This window comes from Hemicordylus capensis, chromosome 7 (genome assembly GCF_027244095.1).
Source record: "Hemicordylus capensis ecotype Gifberg chromosome 7, rHemCap1.1.pri, whole genome shotgun sequence".
NCBI classification, from domain to species: domain Eukaryota; kingdom Metazoa; phylum Chordata; class Lepidosauria; order Squamata; family Cordylidae; genus Hemicordylus; species Hemicordylus capensis.
Genome location: NC_069663.1, coordinates 19,604,433 through 19,622,586, shown reverse-complemented (window position 1 = coordinate 19,622,586; position 18,154 = coordinate 19,604,433). Strand labels below are relative to the sequence as shown.

General features: G+C 44.8%; 1 protein-coding gene across 3 annotated transcripts; it reads left to right on the top strand.

Annotated features, from left to right (window-relative positions):
• Nucleotides 1-3,673: 3,673 nt before the first annotated feature.
• On the top strand, nt 3,674-12,874 carry LOC128333170 (fish-egg lectin-like). Of its 3 annotated transcripts, none has more exons than XM_053268326.1 (6): nt 3,679-3,792; nt 4,997-5,039; nt 5,516-5,569; nt 8,755-8,982; nt 10,296-10,635; nt 12,432-12,874. In XM_053268326.1, exons 2-6 carry the CDS (start codon nt 5,003-5,005, stop codon nt 12,574-12,576), a joined length of 804 nt encoding a protein of 267 aa, XP_053124301.1. In that variant the 5' UTR covers nt 3,679-3,792; nt 4,997-5,002; the 3' UTR covers nt 12,577-12,874. The 3 variants fall into 3 exon arrangements, with proteins under 3 accessions (XP_053124303.1, XP_053124301.1, XP_053124302.1); XM_053268327.1 differs by having other exon boundaries at nt 3,697-3,792; nt 4,985-5,039; XM_053268328.1 differs by lacking the exon at nt 4,997-5,039 and having other exon boundaries at nt 3,674-3,792.
• The last annotated feature ends 5,280 nt before the right edge of the window (nt 12,875-18,154 follow it).

The following is an 18,154-nucleotide window of genomic DNA, read 5'->3' as shown; positions in this document are numbered from 1 at the left end:
TCCTGTGTCTGTTGTTTGCTTAAACTAACTTTTTAGGGACTCATGAATTTGACTAATTTGGGAGAGTATCTCAATTAGGGTAGACTTTGTTGTTTCTGTTTGGACCAAAATTAAACGTAGGAACATAAGAACAGCCCTGCTGGATCAGGCCCAAGGTCTATGTAGTCCAGCATCCTGTTTCACACAATGGCCCACCAGATGCCTCTTGAAAGCCCACAGGCAGGGGATGCAGGCATGTCCCCCTCCTGCTGTTGCTCCCCTGCAACTGGCATTTAGAGGCATTGGGGATACTTGTGTGAAATTGCCTTTAACCATTCACCTGTGACCCCATCCAGACGTTTTTCCTACAGGAGGACAGAATCTTTCTTTTCTGTGCTGCGTGCTGGGCTTCCGTCTGCGATCGGTGAGAGTCACATCTGGGACACCTCAGAAAGTGGAGGTGTTTGCTTCCTCCCAGAGTGGCAGTCTTCCTTCTTAGACTGCAGACTGGCTCACTGGGCAGTTTTACACAATTTCTTGCTTTCAGTAGTACACAAGAATGGGGTCACAGCAACGTGTTTCACTACATCCCCGGTGTGCAAGTGGTACCTGAGCCTGTGTCTGAACATGGTTAAAATAATAATTTATATTAAAAACAAACAAACTGAAATTTAGCAACAAAGGCAGGAGTGCCTGCTGTAGCTTGGGTCTTACATTATATGCAATTTTTATCTCTCCCCCCACCACTTTTCTGGACAACAAATTAAATTTTTAAAAAATAAAATAAAAGCTTGGGGTGGGTGAGTAGTGCTCAGTCCCAGCTCCTTTTCAAGCCCCTTCCCCCTCAGAAACACAAAGTTATGAAATGGCCAGTAAGAAAACAAAAGAGAGTTCTACACACGCACCCCCTAACCCCCCAACTCCCTTCCCCCCCACTGCTTTCTGGTTGCTTTTGTGGGGAGAGGGGCACCTCTGTTCCTTCCCAGCTCCTTCTGAAATCCTTTCCCTCACAAAAACCAAACTTCTGAAATGGGTGGCGAGCAAACAAAAGAGTTCCACACCTTCTCCCCTGAGAAGCAGAAGGGCTTGTGCCAGTCTCGAGGGGGTGTCCTTCCAGGTGCTAATTTCCCGCTCTTTTTGTTCACATTCTTTGCCACACCAACATAGCTGTGGGTCATCCCGAGTCTGTCAGAACCTAGCACTTGCCTGTGGACATTTCCAGTAATCCCTCCATAAGGACCCCAAATGTCAGCTCTTTCGGAAACAGTATCTAGATACTACATATACATGAATAGTATAATAACTTCAGCATTTAGTGAGGCACTTCACACGCAACGTGTGAAGCGCCTGACAGGGTTCTGTGGGGAGAGTGGGCTTAGCCCATACTCCCTGCAGAAGAGCAGCCGCTCGTAGCTGGGCAGCCGGCTCCGTCATGGAGCCAGCACGGGCCGCGTGGATCGGGTGCCGCACGGCCCCCAGAAGTTCCAGGATGCTCCACATAAATGCGGAGCCGGCAGTCGCCGCCCAGGGCTCTACGGACGACCGTCTGCGGGGAGAGTGGGCAAAGCCCACTCTCCCCACTGACCTCATTTCAGCGAGTCTCACCAATTGTGAGGCTCACCTCAGTGCTTTCTATGCCAGGATCCGCTCCATGTGATCCAGACCTCACCTGCTTGGGTGCTGGCTAAGGTACACAGCAATGAAGGAAAGACATAGGAAGCTGCCTTACACCGAGTCAGACCTTTGGTCCCTCTAGCTCAGTATTTTCTGCCCAGACTGGCAGCGGCTTTTCAGTCTCTCCCAGCCCCCCATTTTTGGCATGACTATAGGGAAAATTGGCCCCCTTTCAAACACAAAGGACTTCCCAGAAACACCCGATTTCATTGGAAGGCTTTTAGCCTTATGGTTTGGTCTGGAATTCCCTAATTAGGGTTACCAGATGCAAGAGAGGACAACAAGGGGTTTTTCCCATCACAAAAGAAGGGGTTTCTGCAGGTGCAGCCTCTCTCTGTGGTAGGACAAAATTTGGTGTTGAATTTTGCATTCAACGCTGTTATCCTCTGCTGATCTCATTCGTGCAATTGGAACCTGCTCTCCCAGATAAGCTGCCTAGCTGTTGTCTCCAAGTTTCCAGATGTGCTCAGCTGGGCAGATTTTTAATAGGATTCATTTCCATTTCTTTAGAAATCACCATATCTGGCAACAGAGATTTTCCTCTGTTCCTTTCTCCCCAAGCTTTTCATAACATACAGCTCGATAAATGTTATCACTTGCTAATTTATTTACATTTACTTTTACATTTATATCCCACTCTTCCTCCGAGGAGCTCAGAGAGATGCTCATAAACCCCCCAAAAACAGCTGGGGGGTTGGTTGGTGTGGGGTCAAGTCAAACCGGGGGTGGTTCGGCACAACCCTGAACTGTCAAACCAAACCAGTTTTATGCCAAACCGGCTCAACATCGAACTGGTTTGCATATCCCTAGCCCAGAGTAGTGTACATGGTTGTTTTTATCCTCTTGACAACCCAGTGAAGTAGGTTAGGCTGAGAGATACATGACTGGCCCAGAGTCACCCAGTAAGTTTCATGATTGAATGGGGATTCGAACTCAGGTCTTCCTGATCCGACACTGTCAACCAATGGTAGTTCCATCCTTGCTTCCCCTTCCTAACCAGAGAGTTACATTCTAGAATTGTATTCATCTGGGGGCACCTGTGCATGCAACACCAACATTCTGGAAGTGTCAGTATGTGGCCACCTGGCAGGGAAGTTCACGGTCTCCAACAGAGTTGCAGATTGTTTGCTGCCCTTTGCTCTTGATTGTTTGCTGCCCTGTCCCATTTTGTCAAAGATGCCCCCTTTTTTTCTGGAGGAGTGGGACTAAATAGTGGAATGACTATTCATATTCATTTTCATATTCATGGATCTTTGAGCATTCATTTCAAACTCTCAGAAAGCCCCTGAAGAGCAGCAGGAAATCTCAGAGCCTGGTTGATTTTCAAGGTGAGCTCCAGGCTATTTGCCCATTCTTAAGTTAATCTGTAGAGCCTTCATTCTTTGGTGGGATCTTCAGGGCTGCTATCAGGGGTCAGCATTACTGGGCAGCAGCCGAGAAGGACCCAAGACCCTCAGAAGGGCCTATTGACGATTCCCCCCAGACCATCTCTGTGCCCATAGTCTTGGTATGTTTGGGACAGAGCAACTTTGCAGCCTGTCAAGGTAGGAGGGAGTCCATATGCCAAAGGCCCCCTGTAACCTGGAGCTGGCCCTGGAATGTTTGATCTAGGATATTTACTCATTGGACTCTATATAAAGCATCCAAAAACGCAATGACAGGGGGTCATGACTGGTCAGAAATATGGCAGGATTTTGACCTTGGTCTGAAAGCTGACCTTTGGTTCTGCTTTATAAATCTGCATTTCAGAGAACTCCAGGGAGGAAGAAATATGCTTGCATCCTGGCTTAGCACTGAAGCCTCCAGGGCCATTTCATGGATTCCAAAGCCACAGGAGACCTCTTGCATTTAAGCATTATGAGCATGAGCCCAGAACTTGTGGACAACAGCTGTCTGCCTATGCTGTGTTTATCCGATCCTTGCGTTGTCCTTCCAATAATACCAGCCCTTTGGGGGCTGTGAGAGCTTCCTTGGAAATTCTGTGGAACTAAGCTTGGACTCGTTTCCTTACAAAAGGGAAGGAGAGTGTAGATACGCTGCTTCTTTCTTCTCCTTTGTCAAGCTGGAATAAGCCTGCTGAAGGTGGCTTGTGCTTTCTGATAGATTTCAGCTGCTCCTTCTGAGTCAAGTCTCGCAAGGGTAGGTGACATTTCGGGGAACTCCAGGGAGTTCCCCAAACTCCCTGGATGATGTACGAACTGGTCATAAGAAATGCAAAGGGTGGAGAGAGAGGAGGTCAAGTGTGTGGTACCTGGGTAGCTACCACCTCCATGGTGGTAGCTGGTCCAGATGAAGTTTCGGGAAACTCTCTTAACTGAGCAAAGAGACACCTTTTCAAATGGTGATTCTCCTATATTTAGCAGGGGGAGAGCAACTGGCCCTATCCAAACCCAGCACAGCATCCCTCCAGTGGCTGTTGCGGGTATCTGCCTTATGTTTCTTTTTAGATCGTGAGCCCTTTGGGGACAGGGGGCCATCTTATTTATGTATTATTTATGTATTTATGTATTTTTATTTATGTATTTATTTTTCTATGTAAACTGCTTTGAGAACTTTGGTTGAAGAGTGGTATATAAATATTCTTCATCGTATCACAGCTGAGCAAAGATCCATCTAATCTAACAGCATTTCCCCATCGACGGCCAGCGGTGGTAGCTGGTCCAGATGAAATCCTAATGGGTAGAATTAAGTGGTGCAGCGGGGAAATGCTTGACTAACAAGCAGAAGGTTGCCGGTTCAAATCCCTGCTGGTACTATATCGGGCAGCAGTGATATAGGAAGATGCTGAAAGGCATCAGCTCATACTGCATGGGAGGAGGCAATGGTAAACCCCTCATGTATTCTACCAAAGAAAACCACGGGGCTCTGTGGGTGCCAGGAGTCAAAATTGACTTGATGGCACACTTTATATTTACCTTAGAAATAGAGTGGGGTCCTGCAAAAATCTACTGTGGCTATTTCTGATTTGCAATGAATGTCCTCTCCACCGTTTGCCTTTCTTTTGACCAGTTCTTTCATCAGCCAGGCTCCCCAAACAATTCTGTTAGCAACATTTTAATACAGAGTTTACGATATTTTGCTGCTGCTTTTATTGCTTTTTAACTGTTGGTGCTATATTTTATTATTCTTAATAGTATGTTTATTGTAAGCTGTCTTGTACTTGCTTTTTAATATGGAAAAGATTTTTTTTTAATTATAGTAAAATGGAAACATACAAAATTTAGACAATGCAATTACACACATTTCATAGAATAATTAGATAAAATTCCAGCAGTGACAAACAAACATATGGGCAGACATGATCTTGATCTATTCCAATATATCTTTCTAGACATCTTTCTAGACATCTATGAACTTGCAAGATAACCTGTTCCCTTCAAGACTGGGTATGTCTGATTAAGAATAATAACAGTCCTTCAATCTGCTACCATGGCACTAGCTATAACCCAACTTTTGAAGCATAGCTGGGCACATATAATGGCACTACAGGGTCTTACTGCATTGTGTGAGGCAGGAAGAAGAGAAATGTTTTGCTCACTTTCTCTTGATTCTTGGGCATGGCCACTTCTCTTAGCCTATACAAATCAATAGAGTGGTGAAACTGACTAGACTAGATCGTATGCAGGAAAATTTGTTTGGCCGCAGAGAAACCATGAAGGGATACAAAAGGAAAAACAAATAAGATACCCGCACCATATTTAATGATACGATGTCACCTCCAAGTCTCCTAAAAGTAACCATCTGTCCAAAACCTTAGATTCAAACTGTAGGAAAGGCAAAAATTCTCTGGTGTATTGTGTGTATTGCTGGTGCATTGAAAAAACACACCTTCACATCTTTTCCTTTCTTGCTTGCTTTGCAGCCATAGCAATGAGGAGGATCCTGCTCCTCTTGGCTGATTTGGTGTTACTGAATGGTGAGTAAGATGGGATGGAGGGCATCTTATTTTCCAAATAATTCTCCAGTAAGCATATGGTTTCTTACGGTTCTGGTCAAGGGAAAATTATTCCCTAACATGTTCAGCATTGCAGTGGAAAAGAGGCTCTGATTTTCATTTGGTGTAAGCCACCTTCTCCAAAGATATGTGATTTTTAAAATCATTATATGAGAGAATATGAGAGGAGGGGGAGGGAGAGAAGGCATATGACTAAATTCAAACATTCTAACCAGTGAAGGATCCTTAGATTTTTTTTCCTATTAATGAAATTAATTAATATATAAATTAAATTAATATATATTAATGAAATTCTTCCTTCTGTGCAATTATTCAGTGGTATGGGCCTATACATCTTAAGGGCAAGGGAGCTGAAGTTGCAGGAATAGGAGTGGAATTTTAAGAAGTCATATTAAAAAGACTAATGAGCCAGTGTGGAAGGTGGGAGGAGAGGAAAATTAGGAGTTGCATTCAGTGTCAGCAGCAGGATTGTCTAGGCTGGGTAATTTAGGCGATGCTCCTGTGTGTGTCTTTTAATTATTTTGGGCCAGATACACACCTCCCCCACATCTCTCAGGTTAGAAGGCTTGAAAGCCTGAATCTTTTTAGGAACGAAGGGAGTCATTTCAAAGTAGCCATCACCTGCCCCCACCTCTGCCCTTTCTCCTTTCTGGAAGCTGCTGCTCTTGGGAGGACAGAAAAAGCAGGAAACGGGTGGGTGGGTGGGTGGGTTCGTGCCCACCTCTGTCTCTCTCCACCTGAGAACATGGGAAGCCCTGTTTGGGAACTCTCCCCCAAAGCACCTCTATGTAGGCTTTTCTTGTCCTTGTTAAAGCTTCTGAAGTTTATAGTTGGAAGGTGGGAGATAGAGGCTGTATTCAGACATAACATGAAACTGGAATTGAAGGGGCCTCTGGTTTCAATTTGTGTACATCTGAATGTGTGCAACTGCAGTTTCACCTGAACATGGACCCACAGTTTCCTCCCCAGACTCCGATTTGTTCCTCCAGTTTGTAGTGAGTTTCTCAGCTTGTATCTTCATTCTGCAGCACCAGCATTACGCCCGAACGCAGCACCACGGTCTTGCTGCCCGGTAATTGGAGTTGAAGGAGGAAGCTCCTCCCTCACTCCCACTGCTATTGGCTGCTGGGGCTGTCCTTCAGAGCCAAGAAGGAAGCCCAGGTAGCCAGATCCCCCTCCTCTCTGCAGTCTCGCTGACAGCAGAGAGGGAGCTCTCCGTTACATCTGAATTTGGACGGGAGAATGGGGGTCGCGGGGAGTGGAACCGCAGGTACATTTGAACAGCAGTTTTGCATTTACCTGCAAATGAGGCCCCTGATAGAGATTAAGGAGTTACCATAACTGCTCAAAACACCTGATCTGCCCTACCACCAACAGAGGTCTGCAAATATATCTTTCTCCCAGGGCAAAACTAAATGCAGTGTTTAATGTCATCATCTTTGCATGTTTTCCTATTAGTCACTAGGAGTGGGGCCAATCCATATCAGGACCATGACTCCCGGGGAGGATTTAATCCTGTCCTCCCATGCTGCAGCTGCTTAATCTTCCCCCTGCCTGCCTGTTCTCCCCTGCACACGCCTGTTGTCTCAGCTGTTTTTGATTGAACCTTTCCCCAGCTGTGCCAAAACCGGAAGTAGGCCTGATGGGGGAAAATAAACTGAGGTGGAAGATTTGCATGGCAGAATTGGGAGGCACAGAGGGCATTAATCACCACTCCCATCTCATCCACCCACTCACTCCTCTAAATGCCCTTACACCCATATTCCTGATAGCTCCATAAATGTGGGTTCAAAAACTCATCCTTGGTAAGGTAACATCTCATTCAGCCCTTCGAACAACTGCAACAGAGTGACTCTGGATTTACACTTTCACATAACTCTGATCAGACTCTGACCCCAGCCATCTGGAATAGAGCATTTCAGAAAGTGAGCTCTGCCTTGTTTTATGGCTTTTGTCAATATCTCTAAAGTGCCCACCATAAAACAGTACCTTCCATATGGATATATTTTATTTGCACAAATATTTGCACAATCATATTGCAGGAAATCTGTGGACTGGGGTGAGGGGTGGAGTCTCAAATGTCTATTTAATCATAATCTGCAACCTGATAATAAACTATGATCTTCCTGTGATTGACTTTTAATTGCATCAGGAAAGAGAGAGAGAGAATCAGAAACTATTAGCTCCTGAAATATGGTCTAACCATTAACATTTCCCCCCTTTGCAGAGAGAGGAAACCAGCATTGATCACTAGCTGTCAGCTCAGATATCTTGCCTTTGCCTTTAAAGGTCTGAATAGAATGAAGTTGCTTTTCTTTTTGTTCCACAGATTCTTTGCCCACCCCCTTTTTACAGCAGGAAGGAGCAGCTGCATTCCCTCCTGGTGCTTTAAAGTTCCAATTTTAAAAGTACAGGCATCATCTGAGAGTTGGCACTTGGCAGCCCACAGGAGACAAATCTCTGATGTCTTCAACTCAGAAGCTCCCATTCATTCTTGCAAGCCTTGAAAGGGGACCAGTGCAATGAGAATTGGCTGCCAGGAAGCAATCTCCTCTCCTGTCGTTCTTGAATCTCCCAGCATTTAGTCTCAACAGATGACCCCAAGTTTTGATATTATGAGAGAGGGAGAAAAACTTCTCTCTATCCACTATAACCACACCATGTAATTTGATAGAAATTTAGGACCAACAAAAGGAAGTACTATTTCACACAATGAAAAATTGACCGATTGAATTCTTTGCCACAAGATGTGGTGACAGCCAACAGCCTGGATGGCTTTAAGAGGGGTTTAGATATATTCATGGAGGACAGGTCTATCAATGGCTGAGGGCTATAGGCCACCTCCAGCCTCAGAGGCAAGGTGCCTCTCAAAACCAGTTGCAGGGGAGTAGCAGTAGGAGAGAGAGTATGCCCGCAGCTCTTGCCTGTGGTCTTCCCAGAGGCATCTGGTGGGCCACTGTGTGAAGCAAGATGCTGGACTAGATGGGCCTTGGGCTTGATCCAGCAGGGCTTTTCTTGTTATTATATACACCACTATCATGTGCCTTCTTCTAAACTAAAAAGACCCAAACCTCCTGCATCCATTGACAAAAAGCATCTTGGCTGTAGAGGAATTTCGTGTCAAGTTTGTGTTATGTTGATTCCAGCCCAGCTCTGTACAGAGATTCCTGGAACCCTGAAACAGATTGATGCGGGGAATGGCTTCGTGATTGGTCTGGAACCAACGGGTGATGCATACATGAAGTTTGGAGAAGATTGGCACTATTTAGCAGGGGAGATGAAGCATGTGACTGCTGGTGCCGGGGGTGTGTGGATGATTGACAACAACGCCCATGCCTATCGTCTGGTAGGAGGCAAACTGGAACTCGTATCAGGTACCAGAGCATTTGTGAGGACAACTTAAGAGTGCAGAATTCCATACCTGCCAACATGTCCCTATTTTCCCATTTGGGTGACTAGAGAAATAGTGACATGTTGGCAGGCATGGAATTCCAGAGTTACCCAGCATAGAGTGCGATTGAATGGCTTATATTATAATTCAACCATCTCCATGTAGGGATAAAATGTATATCATCATTTGTGAAGAATATGCATTTTCTTGTGAGTATACATGTCGGGAAGCCTCTGCATGCATCCCCCTTTTCTAATCTAGTAATAAGAGTTCTCACACACACTTTCCCCCTACATAGTCTATGAAATGGCAAAAAAGAAGAAATGGGCAACTAGTTCAACTAAATAAACAAAAACACAAAGAGGCAAGTCCTACTACGACAACGATGACAATGACGAATATTTATATACCGCTCTGCAACAAAATTCTCAAAGCAGTTTACATAGAAAAATAATACATAAATAAGATGGTCCCCAGCCCCAAAGGGCTCACAATCTAAAAGAGCCCTTAGTCAGACCTCAGACAGATGTTCAAAAACTGGAAATGTGTATAACATATCCAATACATTTTGACATATAGGTCCCATTCACACGTAATGAGAAACTGGAGTTGAAAGGGCCTGAGATTGAATTTCTAGTATGTCTAAACGTGCAACTGTGGTTCGGACACAAAAGCGACTTGTTTCTCTCCTGAAACTCCATTTTTTACCTTCAGTTTGTAGTGAATTTCATCACTCCTACCTGAGGTTTCAAGGTGTCAACGTTACATCTGAAAGCTGAACAGCAGTCCCTCTGAGCTCCAATTAGAGTTGAGGGAGGGAGCTCCTCCGTCGCTCAAGCCGCGATTGGCTGATGGCGATATCCTTGATTCCAGAAGGAAGCCCATGCAGCCAGTTCCCCCTCCTTTCTGCAGTCTCCCGGACTGCAGTTGGGGCCCTCCCGGCTATGTCTGAATGCAGACAGGTAACGGCAACAGGCGATGGGGAGGTAGAACCGTGGGTCTATTGGAACCGCAGTTCCGTGTTATATGCGGATGCAGCCACTGTCCTCTTCTGGGTCAAGAAAATGGGCAACAGCTACAGCAACCCACATAGAGCACATTTGATCAAAATGGCTGCTTAGTAGATCGCTGCCTATATATCTGTAATTAGATCATCTGTAGAGCCTGGAATGTTTTGTTCATTTGTCTGTTTTGTGTGTATGATATGATCCTTTGTGTCTCTCTACTTGGGGAATGGGAGGACAAGTTTGTATCTCTCCCCCATTCTGACCTACCCTTTCTCTTTCTCTTCCTCAGGATCATTTAGTCAGATTGATGCTGGGGGAGACCTTTTTGTAGCGGGTGTTAATCAGCTGACTGAGTCCTGGTGTCTTTCTAGATCTGGGCTAGTCACAAAGAGTCCCAGCTTCCCTGGATCCTGGGCTAATCTGGAAGGCAGCCTGATATACTACAGCTGTGGCTGGAGAGGCTGCTGGGGTATTAACACTGTCAATGAGATCTGGTTTCGTCATGGCATCTCATCACAGGACTGCAAGGGAACCCACTGGGAGCATGTTCCCAGCACATTCTCCATGGTTGAAGTGGGAAGCGATGGAAGCGTCTTTGCAGTGAAAACAAATGGGGCTGTCTACCGTAGGTAAGAGCTACTGACGAGGCTTGGAATCTCCATCTTAAGTTCTCCTAGATAAGCTCTACATATTAGGATGTTCAGTGTAGAAGGCAGTAAATATATGGGACCCTTAGAAGAAAATTAATAGACACACTGGTATGTCTTTTTCTTTCATTTAAATGGATACTGGATATTTCTGGCCGGGGGCAGGGAGCAATGTGTTTGGCAATGTCCTATGCAGAAATAAAGTGTTGGGTTCGACACTATGATACTACATTTCATAGGAGAGAGTCTTCTGCTTGTGGGGCTGTGTGGTCTGTGGTAGCCCAAGGCTTATTTGGGGGCATAAAACCCCCAGTTTCTTAATGGTAAGTGTTCTTGGTGGGGCATGGTGTGTCCATATATTTTACATAAAAACAACAGTTTGGGCAGGGTAGAATCATTGTGATTCTGAATCGTTGTGATTCAGGGTAGAATCAGATTGTGATCATCTGATAGCGGACAGTTTCCTTGTTGTGAGGGGTGGGGGCCTGTAGGCAAATGGCATTTAAAAAATCATTTATTCAGGTTGCTCATGTAGTTCTGTTTAGAACCAACTTCAGTCACCATTTTGGTTTTTGGTTTTCAAGTAGAAAAAAGCAAAACCTAGCATGGTAAATAGCATTTTTGAATTCAGCTCATTCAGATTGGGGGAGAAATATCAACTTGTCACCAAACACACTTCTAGAAGTTAAATGAAGGCTTCTTCTCCTCCTCCTCCTCCTCCTACTACTATTTATTTTATTCATTCATTCATTCATTCATTTACATTTATAAACCACCCCATCCAAAGGCTCTGGGCAGTGTACAATAAATTCCGTCCTAGACAAAGAGGAACAGTTTTAGTTTTGTAGTAAACTCTATGAGCCTGTATGATCTCCTGGGGGGCTTGAAACAGTCCTAATCCAAATGGACCAGCAACCAACAGACTGGTGAGATAACAAGGAGCCCTTTCTTACAATTGGTGAGAAAGTGCTACAGGGTCAGCAGAGAGGAAGCCTTAAAAAGCTTACCTCCCTACAGATGATGCGTTCCTGTTTGTTGGGTGGGCGAATCACCTGCCCAGATGATTGCCAGCTGCTGCCGGTAGCTCAAAGGGATGGGGTGCCAGGATGTGTTGCCCTGCCCCAAAACTCCCACAATGCACTGTGCAAGCACACGGTGCATTATGGGTATCCCTCCTCCCCTCCCTGAATCTGGCCGAGAGCCCTACGGTCTGCCAGCCCCGGCTGCAAGCAGCCCGGGCTGGCCTATGATCAGAAAAACGGGGTTAAGAGAGCACTCACTCCTTTAACCCCATTTTTGAGGGTGGCTCCAGAGGCAGGTTTGCTGCTGAGGTACTGCACAGATTGGGCACAATCCCAGCGGCTCTCATGCTCAGGCAAACCGGGGCTTGGTTTTGTCAGCCTGGTTTTGTGTATGCATGAGAACAGCCTCAAGTGCCGCTTGAAGGGCTGGGGTACAGTGTTCCCGCTAAGGCATGCGCACATGCTTGCTCTGACAAGCTTTTTGTTGTCCACTCAGTCAGTTGTAGATCCCACTCAGGTTGAATCAGGAAGGCCCCACTCTGAATGCATGTGTGCACACACTGCCTTGATATTCCCACCCAGAACAAAACTCATTCCACACAGAGATGGAAAAAAATTAGAGAGAACACTGCTGGGGTAAACTTTCATTTTAGGATCTATACTAGTGGGGTGGGATTAGGGTCCTAAAAATCCCATTGGGCGGGGGGGGAGACTATCCTATCAGCATTAACTCCACTTCTCTGATCATTCTTTTAGGGATGGGATCACAGACAGCAGACCTGTAGGCACCAAATGGACCATAATGAGAGACATCAATGCCAAGATCAAGCATTTAGCCTATGACCTGAATATTCTATGGCTGATCACTGAGGAGGACAAGATCCTACGTTGCCAAATGTAGAGCCAGAGCTGCTATACAACTGCCTTCCTCCACCTTTATAGACTTACGACTGCATCTCCTCTCTCAGTCCATTCTCCTTCCCTGCCACAGACGATGATGGTTGGAGATTAGGAAGGATTTCATTGTGCTAATAAACAAAGGCTTTTTTATTAATCCCTCAACATTCTTGCATTCTGTACTCTGCATTCTGTACTCTGTACTCTGCATACAACGGGCAATAATACAGAAAATGCTGGAAATTATATTGCCGCTGAAAACACCCCCTTTTAAATGGTCTAATAAAATGTCTTTTGCAATAGCAGCTGTGTAGTTTATTCCTGTGTGGCAATTTGAATGTTTGTTAGATATTAGGGAAGCAAATAGTTCCTCTGTTTAACTTGGCCAGCAGCAGAATTTGAACATGCCCATCGATTTTACTTCTGGATTGTTTGTTGAAGTCAACCAGAAGACACTACCTTAGAGTTGCCCTCCCACTGTATTCATCCCAACTCCATCTTGACCCAAATTCCAATCTAGTTCCTCCTATCTACATATGGCTTACACAGTAACTTGAAGTCTCTCACCATAGATGCACACAGAGCTTCAGATCCAGTCCTGCAGTATGACACTGTATGTAGAGCAGGAGTTGGCAACCTTGGCTCTCAAGTTTGTGGCAGGGGATGATGGGAGTTGTAGTTCAACAACAGCTGGAGAACCAAGTTTGCCTACCCCTGATTTAGAGCAACCGTTTTGAATATTTATTTCATTTTTATTCCACCTTTTCTCCAAGGAGCTTGGAATGGCCTTCATAGCTCTCTTTCTTTACAACAACCCTGTGAAGTTGGTTGAGAGACAGCCAACTAGCCCAAGGCCAACCATTAAGCATCATGGCTGAGTAGATTTGGATCCTGGCCTCCCTGGACCTTATATGACACACTAACCACTTCACCAGACTGCCTCCCATCTGTATAGCTGGAAAAATGGACAACACTGATGGTTGCAAAAGGAACACAGATATCAGCTGCATGCCCGGAGGAAGGGAAACTAATCAGAGTAGCACAATTAAATAATATATATTTTTAAAGGTTTCAAAGTGATCCATGGACATTATAGACCTCTCAATCAAATTTAAATACCAGGTAAATCATTAGGTCTTGTGGTAGCAAGCATGACTTGTCCCCTTAGCTAAGCAGGGTCTGTCCTGGTTGCATATGAATGGGAGACTTGATGTGTGAGCACTGCGAGATATTCCCCTCAGGGGATGGAGCCACTCTGGGAAGAGCATCTACTGTAGGTTCCAAGTTCCCGCCCTGGCAGCATCTCCAAGATAGGGCTGAGAGAGACTCCTGTCTGTAACCTCGGAGAAGCTGCTGCCAGTCTGTGAAGACATGTACTGATTCAGTATATGGCAGTTTCCTATGTTCCTAGAATAATTAAATGTAGAAAAACCCTTGATACGGAAGTATCAAAGAGAAGTCTCGCTTCACCAACTTTAAATGCTTGTTTAGGGTATTTAAATTTAGGGTTTCTGGTAATGAATATGTAGACATGTTTTCTGGTACACATTGTACGCTTGAATTTCCAAATGGCATTCAACAAATTCTCCTGAGGCAGCTCAGCAGTCAAAAGGTAAAAGAACAGATCAGTACCTGGTTGAAAAACAGGTAACCAGAGATAGGAATAAATTTATCACAATGGAGGGCAATAATGCCACCACCACCCGGGATCTGTATTTGCGCCGGTGCTAGTATTTAATAATTTGTGAGTGAACTACTGGAGGATGATGGTGAGCAGCGAGGTATCCAGGTTTGCAGATCACCACAAATTATTTACAGTGGCAAATCCCCTAACTCTGAAACACTTCCAAGGGGGCTTCTTGGGATTCAGGACCTTTTCAGAATGGCAGATGAGATACATGGATGCAAAGTAAATAAATGCAGAAATCCTAACTTCACACAAACACTTATGGGGTCTGCATTAACTTTGTTCCTCTTGGAAAGGTCTCTGAAAAGGGCAGCTCGGAGTACTGCTGAAATGGGGGTGAGGGATAAAGTTGTTGCCAAGAATGGTTAGGGAGGGGGCTGAAACATTAAAATATATTAGAGAAGGGGGAGCAGGTGTCATAATGCTATTACTTATATCAGTGGTGTGCACACATTTGAAAATACTGGCTGATATCCAGAGCAAGGGAACAAGGATGTGCAGCAGAAGCTACATCTTCACAGCCAGACACTGCATCCTTGCAGTCAGAGGCTTTCTGAGCAGCAGAGTGTGTGTGTGTGTGTGTGTGTGTGTGTGTGTGTGTGTGTGTGTGTGTGTGTACGCGTGCAGTGCTTGTTGCTGATCTCCCCTGCCTCCAGAAGTGCTCTGTGTTGCCATGCCAGCCTGTTCCCATTGCACCCCAGATTGAATCTTGGCTGTATCACTGTTTCTACTCACGAGGAAGCCTCCTCCTGAGTGCATTGCTCTGACTCAAGGGTGGGGGAAAAGGATCATTTTGGCAAGGTTTCCCCTAGCTGAAGAACCTAAAACCTTGTAGGGTTCACCAGAAAGTACTGTAACCATCAACAAAGAGCCCCAAAGAAAACAACTAGTCCAAAATATAGAATGGGAGTGTTACCAAATAATCTTACTCATTTAATAAAGTATATTCATTTATCAAATCATAAATCCCATGGAATAAATAGACTCAGTCATATGAGAACTGGAAAACACTAGTATGGTAATAAAATACATATGAAGTGTGTTGTTAACTTCTAAGATTCTAAACAACAAATTCTAATACATTATTTTTTTAAAAACGAACACCATAATGATCCCAAATGATAAACAAATAATGGTTCAGAAAAGTTATTTATGTATTGATCAAAAGAGTCCTAATCCCCAATGCTGTAGACATGTGCAGAGAGAAAGATCTCATGTGCATCCACATTTGTAAACGCACACACACACACCACAGTCCAAGGAGATTGTTCATCTGTTCATCATGGGACACCATATGTGTTTTGACCCACCAGGAGTCTTCCTCAATGGCAATGAATAATGGGTATCTAACTCCTTGCAATCAGTCCAGCAGAAACTAAGTCTTCTTCTGCAGAAGGTCCCATATAACACAGCAAAGCCCAAGCACATCCTACTTGCCTAGATCCTTTTACATAAATGCCCTCAATGAAGCTTATCAACAAATCATTAAAACAATAACATCCCATATCAAAAATTAATTGGGGATCCTATAAAGAGCGGGTTTGCATGATCCCCACCAAGCCAACCACTGGTTCCCATTGCCACCTTACTGGCCAAAGTCTGCCCATGACTTGTTACCTAGATTTGACGTTGGGCAGAGAATCTTGATAGAATCTCAGTAAGCCAGCAACGGAACTAGCAGGTTCACATGACATGCCAGCCAGGAGCATACACTTAAACTTGGCGCTGATCGTGAAAAGCCACCCATCTATATTAGGCCTGTTTTTAATTTGCTTTTGATTCTCAGATAATTAGTTAATATGTTGCCCTTTTCCCTTCCTCCTTAGGGTGTTGGCTGGAGCATCAGAGAGTTAGTTACTATATAAGCCCAGCTGCTCCAAGTACTGTATAAGCCAGAGGCTTTTAGGCAGGTAAGTGAAATTGTTTCCTTTCTTTGTTGACATGGGGAAAGGCAGGTAACCTGCATGCCATATGTTCCTTGGCTGACAGAAAAAAAACTTATGGAAAGTAAGCAGTTGTGGGAGGGGCTGATAGTTAAGGTATGGCTACTTTTAAAGTTCTAGCATTAAAAAAGCATGAAATTCCTATTCCTTTTAGATTAACCCCTGCTGACTGGGCAAAGAGGCACCTTTTACCATGGTGATTCTCTTTATTTAGCAGGGGGAAAGTAACTGGCCCTATCCTCCCCCAGCACAGTACTTCCAGTGACTGTTGCTGGTGTGTGTTTTATGTTTCTTTTTAGAATGTGAGCCCTTTGGGGACAGGGAGCCATCTTATTTGTTTGTTATTTCTCTTTGTAAACACCCTGAGCCATTTTTGGAAGGGTGGTATAGAAATCAAATTAATAATAATAATAATAATAATAATAATAATTCAGTACAATTTGGCCTATCAGTATGGGATGTGGCAGGAAAGATCTCCATGGAGAGGTATACAAGCTGCCCAGATCTCAGAGAATTTGAATAAAAATGTCTTTGTTGACAGCATTTAAAAAAGACTGGAGGTTTTTTTGCTTCCAACCAATTTTTTGGCCAGTAAAACACATACCCTAAAACTTATTCTGGAGACAGAAATCATTTCTAAACTGAATGTATTCTATTAGGGTGCATCTTTTGTTGTTGTGTTTAAATAGATTGCTTAGTTTTAAGCTTTGGAAGACAATGAGGTTATTTCCACAATCAGTGGAAAGTGGGCTAAGCTCCCTTAGCCTGCTTTCGGTTGATCATGGGAACCACCGGGTTTGTGGGCTGGCCCAGTGTTCCCAAGGCGGCTAGCCCGCCTAAAATACCCTCCCCTTAAATGAGGTTGACGGAGCAAGCATTCCGTTAACCTCATTTTGTTGCTCATGTGTCTCCGCAGCACGTGGTGACACACGAATAGGCTTGGAGGTCTCTCCAGGATGCTCCACGCACTCATGCAGGGCATCCTGGGATTTCTGGGGGCTGCACAGCCCCTGATCCTCCCAGTCCCCACTGGCTCTACCCAAGGCTACGAGCTCAATCGTCTGTGGGGAGAGCGGGCTAAGCCCACTCTCCCCGCAGACCCGACAGAAGCTCTTCTCACAGATCATGAGAAGAGCTTCAATGTTCTCTCATCTTAGTCAATGGAGATGGAAAAGTGTGGGTATGGGTGGTTCAGTCTCTGTAGCTGCCACAAATTTGATAGGATCAGTTGTGGGGCCAGTACCATCCAGAGCTGTGTAGAGAGTCTGTCTGACCAACTTCCCCCAGTGAGTATGGGGTGTCCTGATGAAAATGGTGCCTGCTTTTTCCTAGGTCATTTCCCAAATGGCAACCAAAAAAGTGTGCAGCACAAGCCACCCCACTTCTAAGCACGGATGCTTATGGAAGTGGGGTGGGGTTGTTATGGTGTTAACAAAAAGCATCCATGGGGGGGGGGTTTGCTTACATGGAATCACCAGGAGGGAAAAACCAAAACAGCTGGGGCTAAGCCGCCTTATGTGTGACTACAGCCTACAGCAACTGAATGGCCATAAGACAGACCTGAGGGTCTATTTGACCCACAGCTCCATTGAACCCATGGTTCTCCCCTCCCCCCATGCTGACCCATCCGCCTTCAAATGTAAAGGGCAGGATCCAAACAACAGTCTGTGAGACTGCGGGGGTTGGGACTGACTGTGCAGGCTTCCTTCTGGCATGAAGAAGAGCCCCAGCACCCAATCGCAGGTTGCATGCATCCAGATGTAGAAATCCAACCTCTGCCCCATTTAACTCCAGTTTCCCGTTATGTGCAAATGTGGCCAACATTTTCACAATACGCACGGTATTTACCCATATAGAAGGTGACTTTGAATTTAAGATGATGCCTTAAAAGATAGAGATTAAATACAGGTAATACCTGTGTTTACCCAAAAGAAAAAGGAATAAAATTCTAG

Coding starts and splice junctions, on each gene's coding strand:
- LOC128333170 (XM_053268326.1), top strand. CDS start 5,003: ATGAACTTGCAAGATAACCTGTTCCCTTCAAGACTGG. Junction 8,983..10,295: donor CAAACTGGAACTCGTATCAG/GTACCAGAGCAT, acceptor TCTCTTCCTCAG/GATCATTTAGTCAGATTGAT. Junction 10,636..12,431: donor AATGGGGCTGTCTACCGTAG/GTAAGAGCTACT, acceptor TCATTCTTTTAG/GGATGGGATCACAGACAGCA.